The sequence below is a fragment of the Triturus cristatus genome, chromosome 5_2 (genome assembly GCF_964204655.1).
Source record: "Triturus cristatus chromosome 5_2, aTriCri1.1, whole genome shotgun sequence".
NCBI lineage: Eukaryota > Metazoa > Chordata > Amphibia > Caudata > Salamandridae > Triturus > Triturus cristatus.
Genome location: NC_140588.1, coordinates 706,125,256 through 706,139,649, shown reverse-complemented (window position 1 = coordinate 706,139,649; position 14,394 = coordinate 706,125,256). Strand labels below are relative to the sequence as shown.

General features: G+C 41.1%; 1 protein-coding gene across 9 annotated transcripts in view; it reads left to right on the top strand.

The window, feature by feature from the left end:
• The window catches only part of DACH2 (dachshund family transcription factor 2), an 839,221-nt gene that overhangs the window by 749,858 nt on the left and 74,969 nt on the right, over window positions 1–14,394 (top strand). For all 9 annotated transcript variants that reach the window (XM_085607797.1, XM_085607794.1, XM_085607793.1 and 6 more), the window contains one exon: window positions 14,056–14,201. In XM_085607797.1, coding sequence (XP_085463923.1) covers window positions 14,056–14,201 — 146 coding nt within the window. The remainder of the gene's footprint in view (window positions 1–14,055; window positions 14,202–14,394) is intronic.

Genomic DNA, 14,394 nt, shown 5'->3' with positions numbered 1-14,394 from the left:
CTCTCTCGGGCCAGATTATCAAAATGAATCATGGCCCGCGCGCCTCTTATATTTCTATTTATTTTCCTTGTGGTGACTGTTTCCGATGAAATATGGCTCTTTTTTGCATTTGATCCTCGCTCCCGCAAGCTGCACCTAATTTAGCTGTATCTATCTTTTTAAAGAAGAGTAATGCCCCTTTGAACCTCCAATTTACCGAATAGCCGCCCCGCGAAACATGCACCGGGCTACTTGTCACCAGAGTCAATATACCTTTTCTTGTCAGAGGAATCTGACTTTCATCAGTAAATCGGCCGGATTTCTGGGTGGGTTGTATATTCCTGCAGTGAATTTCACATCTCTGATTCACTGCTATAAATACCGCACCATACATTTTGGAACTGCCAATTGGTAGATTCTCAGGCTCTTGTAATAATTCAAAGAACATCTTTAAAAAAAAATGTCAAAGCCGATAGGCGTGGGCTTGTGTTTAAAGCTAAAAGTTCATGTATGTTGAGCCCCTGTAGGAGCCCTGTGCCACCGGTTGATCCCACCGTGTAACACATCTTCAACCATAAAAGATGCTGGTGCAGGGACACAGTGAACCATGCAACATCTCTTTATCCTGAAGACATGCTTAGTGAGGGGCCCACACAACATACAGCACTTTCATTCATGAAAGTAGCTATGTGCAGTCACACTATGAGCCAAACAGCTTATATTTCCCTAGAAGAGATGCTGGATACATGAGTGGGTCCACCCATGCACCATCACCTTATACTGACAGGGGGCTCCATGGAGGGTTACATCCTTTTATTGCAGTGTGAGTGACGCACATCATGTCCTCCTGCTCGTCCAACACATCCTACTGTTTGCATCTTTCTTGAGAGAAAACGAATCCCTGGTAGGCACTAATATGATCCTTGTATTTGATCTCTCCTAAGAAGGAAAGTGCTTAATTTGTAAAAAAAAAAAAAAATGTAAGTGTCAGGGCCCTCGTCAGGAGGCCACTGCAGTTTTTGCCACCCGCTGCCTGTGCCAGCGCTGCCAATGACAGTACCTGTGTGTAAGTGTGGCAATTCAGAATATTTGAAGCCCCCAAAACTATAAGAATGGCTTGGGAGGCAGATATTAGTTGTTCTATTGTATATTGAATTAATAAATAACTGTTGTTCTGCTCATCTCTAAAGAACACAAACAGCACCACCATGTGGCAGCTGCCATAACTATTGGTGTTGACAATTAAGTGATGGTGCCGAACACCGTCAACCACTGGCTCAAATTAAGCACTGCTGTGGGTGCTTTTGTGATCTTTTCTTTTGAATATGCTTATGTAGCATGCCTTGGCAGTTCCAATTATTTAGTTCAGTTTGTTATTGAATTTGGCATGCTTGAGCCTTTGCAGGAAAATTAGACTACAGCAACAAATGGGCTTGAAAATAATTGCAAAGTATAAAGGGCATACACAGTAAGTGCAAAATATTTTCTGGCGCTACCGTTTTTGGCAAAAAGAATAATCAAGATACAATTAAACTACTTCACAGCTCGGGCAACTAAAACATAAAAGAGGGAACATTGGAAGAGCGTGTTCATGCCCCAGCTGGTAGCAAATTAAAGGCAACCATCCTTTTACCCAGCTCTTCATCTTGGCATACCTAGAATATCAGAATGGGTAAACAAACAACAACATCCACAAAGTTAGAAACGGAAAATAAATAGACTCCTGGGACACATTACTGCCATCGCAGAATAATCAAAGCGATAAAGGAAGTAGAGAGCATGGAAAACATTCAGAAAAATGTGGACTATCGGAGCATTCAGAGGGGCAACGAGCGAAGAAAAGAAAACAGTGATAATAGGGCACATGAAATGCATTTTGGACAGCACAGTTCAAGAAGGAAACCCTAAAGATCACAGTCAATGAGGGGCTTAACTATCACCACCACTGGCGCCTTGTTTCTCTCTTCGCACCGGGCCAGTTATGGGCTTTTGTGCGCAGGAACAGGACACTCCGGGCCCATGGCTGATGATGCGCTTTGATCTAAAGGGGTCGGCAGTAGTGATCCCCAACAATCGGGTCACAGCTTCCTCCAGTGCTACTCAAATGCCATGCATGCCGTAGGTGTTGCTTTGTGCAGCCCTCCTCCCCGCTCCACGGTGGGGATCGCTGTACCATGATGCAGCGCGGCTGGCGCAGGGACAGTTGCAGAAGACCTGTATCCAGATGGCAGGATTCAAGCATGCTGCTTTTAAAAACATTAAGCAAACCATAGAAAATATGGAGGCAACATTAGATGAACTGCCAGTGATATTGACGGTTTAGCATAAATAATATATTAGTGGTCTGACACCCCACTTGAAGAAAAGCAATGGTCAAAGTTAAAAGCCAAAATGAGAGATTTGGAAGAACTATCTTATAATGAGTGAAGGTTGGCTCCAGACTTTTTGAGTGATCGATGCTGTGTCCTCCTTCTGTCATCCTCTTCCTTCCAGACTTACTCCTGCTGTAGGTGACCACATCACACTGCTGTAGCCTCTGTGGCCTTCCAACATCAGCTAAGAATCTACTCCTTGGTCAGCCTCTGTAGGCTGATACATCTTCTGCTCTCAGCCTTGGTCAGAGCTGTGGGTGAAGTGAGCTCACCATGCTGCTACGCCTCTCTTCTACCAGTTCTTTCAGCCTCAGCAGGCTCATCATGGCTGCCATTTGTATTTTCCAGAAGAGTAGGGTTGGGTCAAGCTGCGCTCCAGTCAGTGCACTCCCTGACCTCCTTCAGCTAGATCCTCTTTCAGTTGAAGCAATTGCACTGCCTTGGGGCTGCTGACAGGCCTGCGTTGAAGGCCCAGGTATCACCTTTCATAGCATTTTTTGTATCTCAATGTATTCTTTTCCAAACTTTCTAAAATTTTCAGGCTTTTCAAAGGAAAGTAACTTAATAGCGTTGATGTATATGTATTGCTATGCCGTGCAATTTAACATCTGATGTCTTTTTGGCATTATTTGGGACCATTCAGAGAAGTGAAGCAATGCCCCTTTGCAACCAGATATTTATGTCTGATGTTTATTATTTGTGCCCCACATATATTTGCTTCGAGCTTCTAAGATATGTTTCTGTAGGGGTCCAAACACTGGAGGATGCCATAAGGGATGCGGATCTTTCCATCTCATATATGGAATGTCCTCCCATAGTCTTTTCACCCAGTCCTGGATAGAAAAGCTCCTTAGAAAATGTCTACAAACATAAGAAATCCAGGGATAGATCATAATCTCCACGCTAGGGAATTTGTCCTAAGAAGAGAATATCATATATCATGAGAGATTCTCAGCACTGAGAGACAGAGCGATGTATGACATAACTTTATCAAGGAAAAGAGTGTAATGCAGGAAAATATCCAAACTCAATACGCCTGGTGATGGAATGGGAGTGCGTTACAGGGACAGGTTCAAGCATACAGCACTTCTATTTTAAAGAAGAGGTGCTTAGTGCAGGGACGGATCAAAATCCGATTCAGCCAGAAGAGGCACATCTACAAGCTGTGAATGGGTCAACAACCAGGAAGTGTGAGGAAGGAGCTGCCAACACAGGAGGAGAAGTGACAAGGGGGAATGAAGAGACATAGGCACCTTAAGGGGTGAAAGAGAGAGCAGAGTGCAGGAAGAGACACACACAGAAATCAGTCATATCCAATTCTGGCATGCCACATTACACATTTGACAGTGTAGGGCCTGGAATCCAGCCAAACCTGAAGATAAAGAAATCCAACAGCAATTGCATTATCTCCAGAAAGCTTCTTTACAGCATCCTAACCTGCTCACTGGAAGGTTCAATAGGAATTATGACTTTACCTGAAAGTAGCAAACATCTCTCAATGGTGTTTAACATTCATTGACATGTTTCAATCTGGTCTGCAAAGCCCTTAAATTTAACATAGCTTAATAGTGATTTGTATGGGGGCATGGCCTGGATCACGACCAAAATGCCAGCTCTCTGTTGAGCTCTGGCGAACCCTCGGTGTGTTCCCGACACTATGGGCATAATGGCGCACCCAATGGAGAAAAAATAATGCGAGGGAGTCCTCAGCCGAGTGGTTGACTCCTGGCGATATGTGGGGCACCTTAACCAGGGGGAATCACGAGGGTTCGGAGGCGGCTCTGAAGCTGAGACCAAAATCAAAATGGTGGCGCCCACTGTGGGAGCGCCGTACGCAGACCCCACAAAATTAGCTCATTTGCCCGGGAGATACTAGAGCTTAGGCCGCTCCAAGCCTGCACCATTAGTGGCAATATATGTCATTTTGTCTCCTGTTTTTTCCTCCCATCTAAGGACTGCAGCAGCATGGTATAGAGGGCCTATGTCAGCATAAAACACACCTTATCTGGGTGAAAGGATCATATGGGAGTCTTCTGATCCTGGAAAATGGGCAATTGACAGATTGCTAACAGACTGCTGTAGCTTTCCAGCAATACAAGATACCTACATTTTATTATTTCCCCAGAGGTCATAAGACTAGGATACTAAAAACACCTGAGGTGCCGGCTTCTTGCGGGAAATTGTCTTTTTCAGTGGGCATTTGGTTAGCCTTATGACTGTTCACTCTGAGGACCATGCCTTTTTGGCCCAAGACTTTCATCCATAGAAATTGCCCTAACTCCTAGGCAGCGGGCCTATTATTTCCTCTTCAGATCTTTCTGGCATTCTTCAAATTTAGCGGTACCAGCCTTAGAGTACCAAGGACGCACCTCCGAGCACAGCCTCAGAGTTCCACACCTGCACCTCGAGTTAGCTCACATTGACCTAGTTTTTCTGTTTGTTCTTGGCAATACCAGCCTCAGAGTTCCATGCAAGCACCTCATTCTCATCAGAGACGTCAAGTTAGCGCCCATTGATACCCCACCGGAGGCTTCGACGTTAAGATAATATTCTTATCTCATAAGGCTTCCTCCATGGCTGAACCCAAGGACACCAGTATAAAACACAAAGGCATTAAACCAAAACTCAAACACTCCAAACAAGACCCTCCGATCCCAGAATGCCTGGTGAAGGACAAACCAGAAACTTCGTCCATACTTGAAGCTACTCCAAATTGAAGTTGCAATCATCCACAAAGATGTCAAGAACCTGACTATAAGGATATCAAATGCCAAACCCAGAATTAGTTTGGTTGAGGACTACAACAATGTACAATCCAAATGCCTTCCGGGATTGGAGAGTTTTCTATTTAGCCTTAAACGTGAGTTGACCGAACTTGAAGACCGAAAAATCAAAAGCAACCTATGAATCTTAGGCCTTGCAGAAGGTGTGGAAAATATGGCCTCATCACCAATTGACTTTAAATGTCATGGATTCTGGACACTCTGCAAATTAAATTTACCAAGGAATTTGAAACTGAAAGAGCCCACAGAGTCCCTATGTACATCCCCCAAAAAGGCATCAGCTCCACAACCAATGATCTTTAAGTCTCTGTGCCACCAATGTTCTCAATTAATTCTTGCTACAGGAGGAGAGTCAAAGTGATGAGCTGGCAGGGACACAATTTATCAATATCCCAGGATTACGCAGGAGAGACTATTTTACAGAAAAAAAGCTTCCTGGCTTTCCTGCATTGGCTTACAGAAATGGCTATTCATCACTCATTTGCTAGCCAGTCAAAGTTTAAAATTATGTTTAAAGGGCAAACAAGGATTTACACGGACCCTGGAGATCTTTTGACTTTTCTGGACAATAAATCGGAATGCAAGCTGGAGATGGACTGTTCTCCAAACATCTGGCATCTGGCAGTGGTTTGGTATATGGAGTCAATGTTTGTTTATGTTTATGTGACGGTTGTGTCCCTGTTGGAAGCAAATCGGTTCTGATACTGTTCATGTTGGTATGTTACGCTACAATACTAATACCTTGTAAAGACTGTATGTGGACAACTGTTGCTGTTTTGATCTCTATGATGTTTCTCAGTCTAATTCTGCAGATTCTTATGCTGCTGCATCATTTCATGGATGCGATTTTTTTTTCCAATGCTGTTGTACCGCTATACATTACTATGCTATCCATGAACCACTATTCCTATCACTAATACTTAAATCATATTATTTGGCTCCCCCGGGGATTGAGGATTTATATGCCGGTCCCTCTGGTGTCGCACACATTGGCGGGCTTGCAACTTTGGCTAGTTTCCTACACAGTCTGTCCTTATTTACCTCGTCTCTTAGAGACTTTCCTGGGTGGCCCTCTGTAGAGGGGTCCCGCAGCTTCTCACTGTTGTTCATATATGCTATTTCCTTTTTGTCCTGTCTTGCCCTTATTTCCCCCCCTTCAGATCCACCAACATGCTTTGTCATGCAATGCACATTTATAACTCGTTGCTGGCCATTTATAGGCACTTCTCAACCAAGCATATACTTTGGCCTCATAGATGGTACCTATGGCGAATCTAAAAATAATTTCCCTTATGACCAAAGGGCTGAACCACCCTCTCAAAAGGAAAAAGTAGCACACTTTAATGTAATGACCTGAAAGGCGATGTGGGATTTCTGTAGGAAACTAAAATTGGTTTTAGAGAATCATTATCCTTTAGGAAAGAATGAGTGGCAGACGTCTCCTGCTCAGAAGCTTGTAGTAAAGAAATAAGGTATTCACTTTAATCTCTAGAAGATCGGATCTATCTCTTATTGTCAATCAACAAAATAGACCTGACTGGTTAGGGCATATTAATAATTTTTAATTTCTTCAGAAAAGGGGGTAGGGTACTACTTTCTCCACCCAACTTCTGGCTTTAGTCAGTTGCCAGTCATGTCCATTCCTAAATGTCCCACTGAAAATCTTCTAGACACATGTTTATCAGTCCACCCATGAATATATACCCTCTCTTAAAAGGTGTATACAAATAAATTGTGTGAAGGGGAGAAAGTACTTCACGTACTCATCACCAGAGGAGCTGCTGGTAGGTACTCAATAGTTTGCCCACGTTTCTCATCATCGGTAACTTTCTTACCCATGAAAAGAAAAAGAGATAGTATGCAGTGTAAAAACACAAGAGGTGAAGAAACAGTTAAAGAAAGATATGCTCAAAAATGTGTTTGTGTCAGAGCAAAACCCCCTAATGTGAAAACAAGAAAACCACTTTTTTCAAAGTAAAATTTAGTAGGACTCACGTGTGTAAGAAACAAATTTTATTCCATATAGTGAGCCTACTCAAAGTAAAAAAAACTGTATGTTTCAGACCATTTAAGGATCGGCCAACATGTTTCTTTGCCAGGCAACCGTTACGGCAATTTCACCAGGACAAGGGCGAGACTTCACCTCACTGGATTCCAAGTTTAAACCATGGGTAACAGGTGGTAGCTGATAGTAGTCATACCGGCTCCCCACCACTTATGGGGTTATCCTTCAATCGTAAGTACTCCAGCGGCACCATCCGTGGCTGAAAGTATACCGCGGTCACGCGTATATACCACTGTCTTATTGTAACAGAACATGATGCTGAAGGTAGGTGGTTACTTACCATACTTAAAACTGGAGAAAAAAATCCCTTGCACAATGAACAAATATGTCACAAACGGGGATGACCCACAGTTCTGGTGCTCTCTAAACAAAAAATTATTAATTATCAACTATTCCGAGAACTCACAAATACTTTTTTGGAGGGATTTCAATCTCCAGATGGATGTTAAATTGGACAATCACTCCTCATTTAAATAGAGACCCCTCAAAGCACATAAACAACTGTTGAACCTATGCACCACTCATGGTCTCTCAGATGTCTGGAGAATACATAAACCTAAAGGTACTAATTTAACCTTTTCTCCTCTACCCACTCCTGCTATTCCTGCATTGACTACTTATTGGTAGACACTTCCATGCTGCAGGCTACCACGGATGCTATTATCCACCCTATAATAATTATCAGACCATGCTGCTTTATCCATAATGCACCCACCACTGTAAAAAAATTAATTTGGTGAATGAACTCCATGATGCTAGACAAAGAATCAAATGTATGAGAATTGGAGAAAGAAATGGATCAATTTTTTCAGAAAAGACGAACTCGGTCACTTCCGCAATAATCCTCTGGGATGCGTTTAAATGTTCCATTAGAGGACAAACAATGAAACACATGGCCACAAAAAACAGACTCCCTACATCAATTAACTACCACTATCAACATGAAGAAAATCACTTTTATACACTCCAGAGACACTCGCCTATGTATTTAAATTAAACAACTGAAATACAACTACAATACAATAATCAGTAAAGAAGTATATCTGTGGATACATGCACAAAAATCCAAGAAGTTGTTCACATCACTCACATCAAAGCCACAGATGGGGCACAAAAAAATTCAAATCAAGATATTCTGGAGATTTAGATTTCTATACTGCCTACTATCGGTTACAGCTAGATTTGTGGAATAGACTGTTTTACATTCCTAAACAATCTCTCACCAAAACGATTTTAGCCCCCCCCCCCCTAAATAGATTAAATATACCACTAGAGGGAGGCGAAATTATACAGGCAATAACATCCATTTGTTCTGGTAAAGCACCAGGGTCTTATGGTTTTCACATAATCTTTAAAAAATATATAAATTCCATCATAAAATCATTGCAGGATGCCCTTAATCACTTTGTGAAGCAGTGTAAGGTCTAAGGAACCGCAGCAGAAGCCACAATTGTAGTGAATCCCAAAGAAGGTAAAGATCACACTGAACTCAAAAACCACCGGTCTATCTCCCTATTAAACATGGAGGCCGATCTCCCTATTAAAGATCTACTCAAAGATTCTGGCTACAATATTGAACCACTCATCCCCATAACTAATACATAACTCACAAATGGGGCTAGTCAAAGGAAGATTAGCCAGGGACAATATACACACTTTTTGTCATGTTGTAGAGAGGACCTAACTATCCTCCCACCTGAAGACTACAGTAGCCATTGATGCAGAAAAGGCCTTCGATAAGGTCTCATGGCCCTTCCTGAAATTGGTACTCACAACTCATAATCCCGCTCACTTTAATTAGCATTAAGGTACACGGTCAGGCTGCCCCCTCTCACCACAGCTTTTCCTGTTATCCATTGGCCCATTAATACAAATGTTGAGCAGTTCACCAGAAATTAAAGGTTTTCATTTTGGCACAAGCTCACATAAAACTACAACATACACAGATGATATCCTTATATTCTCCGATGAAATTGAGGAAGCATACCAACGATCACTAACATAATCCATCAATTCTCCTTGGTATCTGGTTATACTGTAAACCGAGACAAAACTGAGGTTCTACCCTTTAACCCACATTGTCTACCAGTCATCCTTGGGAACTTGAGGCTTAAATGGCGGTCCAAATTCATCAAATATGTAGACACATGGTTTACCAGCAGTTTATCTGATTCACTACAACATAATGAAGTCCAAACTGTTGCTAAACTTAACACTCTTCTATCATTCTGGACCCCGAAGCACATATCATGGTGGGGTAGGATAGAAACTCTTAAAAGGATGGTTACACCTGTGATAAACTTTGTTACATTCATGCTTCCTATGAGTCTTATATCTGCATTTTTTGGTAACACCATAGACAAGTTAACATCGGCTTTTCTATGGAATGGCATAAGAGTCAGGATCGCCTACAGAACCCTCTGACTAGATTATGCACAAGGTGGTTGCAAATTACCAAATTGGGGTCACTGCCAAACTGCCTTTCTGGAAGCCCAGGGTGCTCGCTGGCTGCAAGAAAAACTCAACTACTCATCCTCGATGGCTAGATATTGAGCGTTCAATATGTGGACCATATCATATCTTTCCCATTATCACCATGTCAGGTTACACTGTACCACACTCCCAACAAATATTTATAGACACAACCAAATCAGAAAATACTGGATAAACACATGCCAAATTCTATTACTAGGTCGAAATTCATTTCATTATGGAATATCCCAAAGATTAAAGCAGAAGAGGTCACTAACCTTGGCCCAAAATGGGTCTTCAAATGCATATGTCTAATCAGAGATCAGTAGAAAAGACAAATCCAGCCCTCACTCATATGCAGAACTTCAATCAAAATTCCATTTGGATAATATTGTCATTTATGCTTTTCTGAAAATTAAAGCTAAAGGTCTAAGTTAGGCCCAATTGACCATCCTGACATTATCTACCTCCTGGTATTATGGTACTCAACAGGAAATGTTGCATCAAAAATATATGTTGTTAACCAGTTCTGTGCCAACACCCTTAATATTTGTTCAACTGAAATGGGCTAAACAGTTGGAGACCTTACATATAGACTCACTTCCATTAGAAAGCTAGATTAAAATCTGTGACACGGAACTACAAAATAAAATAAATTCCCTCACTTGACAATCCACGTTTTTTACTAGGTATTTACTACACTGGACTCTTCTAATTGCACAACCTAAAGATACGTGATAATAATGTCTTTTAGAATTGCGATTTGTCTCCTCGAACAGCAGACATATGTTCTTTAGCAGCGCTCTCATTAGCTCATATTGGGATATCATTGCAGACACATTAGCAGAGACATTCAGGATGGCCGTTACCTTAAACTTACCGATGGTTGTCTTAGGCTCATATTGTCACCGCTTTCAAACTATATTAATACATGCAATCTTGCTCTTCTCAACCTTCACTTGGTCATTGCTACAAAGGTTATTCTTGCTGAAATAATTTAAACAAATACCTTATCATACTTGGTAGTCATGGATCAAATGCATAAGAAGTGCACACAGCTCCCAAGAGACTTTACCAGGAAATCCCAGGATCTCACAAAAAATATGGCAGACATTAAATGACTTTGCCAGCTGTCACTGCCACAACAAATGTAACACATGCATATTGACTAACCAAACTCCAACCTGATTCAACACCCGCTGGATCCCCTAACTTTTCAGCTATCTTTCTATTTTCTGTTAACATCTTGGTTCACACAAGAGTGTTTCAACTAAGTTGTATGTACAAGTTGCAACTGAAGATATTTATGGAAATATCTTTGGGTTGTTTTTGTTAACCAAATGTTGCACTTATTATACCATCTTTATCCGTTTGGTGTGCGAAATTCAACAGGTCTTTTATTCAATCGGCCCGATACACGCATAAGGATCCCTTTGTTTGTAAAGTGCATTCACACAGTATATACACAAAGTGTATTGATTTGTGACTGCTTGTCACCATAAAACCTTAATAAAGACTTACTGAAATAAAAAATAAAAAAGTGATTTGTAGGAATAAGAAAGAACCGTGGTGGGGAACATCCCCAGCAATGTGACCTAAAATAAAACATTCTTCTTTGTCGTCTGAACACCAGACAAGCATTCTTACAGAACTAAAGAATGGATTCAAAGCACAAGCAGAAACTGTAGGCATGAAGATCTCAACTGAGGAAACCCAACTACATAGTTTCAAAGTTTCTAAGAAGAATTAAAGAACAATGTCTCAATCTTAAGGCAGTGACACATTAGGGTCAGCATGAAGGTGAACACTGAGCTTTGGTAGACAATTCCAATCTACAAGTTGATAATTATCTTCAAATGATTGAGCAGTAGATTAATTTGGGTATTTTATTGGGACATGGTGCATTTGCATAACAATCAGGCTGAAGTGAATTCTAAGGTGAGAGGGAAATAGTTCCAATGGCGAATGGAGCTGAGGAAATCTACTCTAAACTTTTTGTAGTGAGAAGAGGTGGCCTCTTTTAAAATTGATACCAGTATTTGATGCCTTTCAACTGTTTCAGTTTCTAGTATAATACAAAAAAGAAACAGCGAAACCAAACATACACACCAAGTGAGTATGTGACGCACCTCCCCATAAGGAAGAAACAAAAGTTTCCCACACAAATATCACACAGAAAGTCCAATGCTTGAAGTATTACACTCCAATGGTGTGCACCGCTCCCGCTGTTTCTACAGAGCAGTCTTCACGACCAACATAAAGTTTATCACAACTGTGGGTTGCACCACCAAACTCAAAATCCAAAGAATAATTTGGTCCATCCAATGTTGTTACTATTGAGTTTCTTTATTCTTCTTCTTTTTTTAAATAATGGTGTTTTAATTCCTCAGGACATTTTATTAGATCATATTGATTCATTTAATCGTCCCTCGACAGCCTGGCAAAACTTGTATTAGCATTGCTATCCTTAACATTGAACATCATATTCGAAATACTAAAAAACAGGTTCTTTACGGGCTATCGAGCTTTGAAATGTGGAGTTGCACTAAAATGAGAACCTATCTTTTCCACTGTAAAAAAACGTAATGAAAGGAAAACATAAACACTTGCACATCACATGCTTACTTAGACGCCCAACTAACCATAAGACAATGCTCACTGATGTTGCATATCCAAGTTCTCTTTCTAATATTTGATTTAAAATAAAAAAATTGTGCAAGTAAAAAATCCAGAAAACAATTGTAGATAGCCTCCTTGTAATAATAACAGTAACTTGTTTTTTAGTCAATTATAGGTGTCTCGATGACTCGATATTTGGTATTGCCTTTCACTGAATGATTAGATTGGTTGTTGGCTGTATCCCAGAAGACATATTAAGTAATATTGATCATACTGGACTTTCGCAAGTGTAATGCACACAGCTGTAAAGATTCCACAGTTCCAAAGTGCTGTGTCAGTGATTTAGGGGCTAGCACCTTTAGCCAAAGTCAGGTAATCTTAGTAGAGCGCAAAGATGCTGATAGACCAGGACAAGGCCCTCATGGGACATCCTGTCTAGTCAAATCTGTCAACATTATTCCACCATTCTCAATCACTTACCCAATGTATGATGATGGCTCGGAGTTTGACTATCTTTTAAGAGAGGAAGCAGGTGACAAAGCTGGCGTAACAAGCTTTCTGAAGCCTGGGTATCACGAGATGAAAGCGAACATTTAATGTTGCTAAGGAACCTGCTACTCAACTGTCTTGAAATCAGTCTATGGCGTATCCATAAAACCCTGGATTATAGGTATAAATCCTTGATGAATCTAAAATATACAAGATGTGTATTCCTTAGATGATAAGCATTGTCATTTACTATTCACAAGGGATATGTAATATTTGGGACCAATTCGTACATTTTTCGACACACATAGATGCAACTTCAGTAGGGTAACAATAGCCCCGGGGGTCCACAAGCTCCAGGGGGCCCAAGCTCCAGGGGGCCCGATCCGGCACTATGCACAGGCGATCCTGAGAGCTCCTGACTGAGTCCGAAGCATGGGGGGCCCCCTCCATGAACTTTACAGGGGAGCCCACTCAAGTTTCGTTATGCCGCTGAGTAACTTATATAACAAAATGGTAACTTCTCATGTAAAATCTATATCCTGCTCCCCAAAGTCAGAGTCTGAGGTTTATTATGGTGACAAAAATGTGACTCGCGACTGTGCAAAATTCACCAAGTGTCCTGATTGTTTTCCAGTCGTAAACGCAAATGCAACCACAAATCTTACATTTGAGATATAGCATTTTGCATTCACTGTCATCTTATGTCTGTGAATTTAGGACAGTACAGGTTACCCACCTTCTAGGGTCAGGTACACAGGTGTTTGCCAGAAAATGTAAAAATAACATGAACTGCCATACTCTTCACCTCTGGGTTTGTGAATAAGTAACTATCTATAACATTCTGTTAATAATAGACTGACGTGTCTGCATCGAAGATATAAGACCTTCCTTTAAAGCACCAAACAATGTTTGTATGTGCACCTCCACACCTCAATTACCCTTTTAATTAAAGTGGATAATACAACTTGCATGTCCATTTTCCCTTTAAAGTTCTATTTGCTTTTGTACCAATGATTTGTCATTTTCTGCTACCCCATGCTAAATGCAAATCAGCTCTGTTAATTGTATTTTAATTACATTTCAGGACTATCTACATAATTGAGCATACAGGATTATTTTTTTTTTTGCGTTAATCTTCTAGCTTTGGTAGATTTACAGCAATGTGACACACATGGTAATGTTGATGTTGTGCTACAGTTGATGTCTTGTACAAATGAGCATTGTTTTCAAAAGTCACCTTTGTACGCTGACGACCCTTTCCGCTTTGTTTTTACAGAAGAGATACAAATTGCCATTCCAATAATGAAACCAAACTTAGAAAAAGTGCAGCTGGCTGGGCAGTCCTTACCACCAGGATTCCCTGCTCCCTTCCTGTTTGCCGATGGACTTTCGTCGGTAGAAACGCTCCTCACCAACATTCAGGTAAACACCCTTTGCATTCACGCGTCATATCCGTTCTTGGCACGAGTGATTGGTTGCTCCTAAAATTACTCAGTTACTGTATATCTGTGCCCTTTAGACAGACAGCCTCAAGTTTCGTTACGCCCGTGATACCTCATGTACCCCTGCCCAGAGGAGCAACTAGAGCCACATTTCCGTGGGAGCTACCAAACAT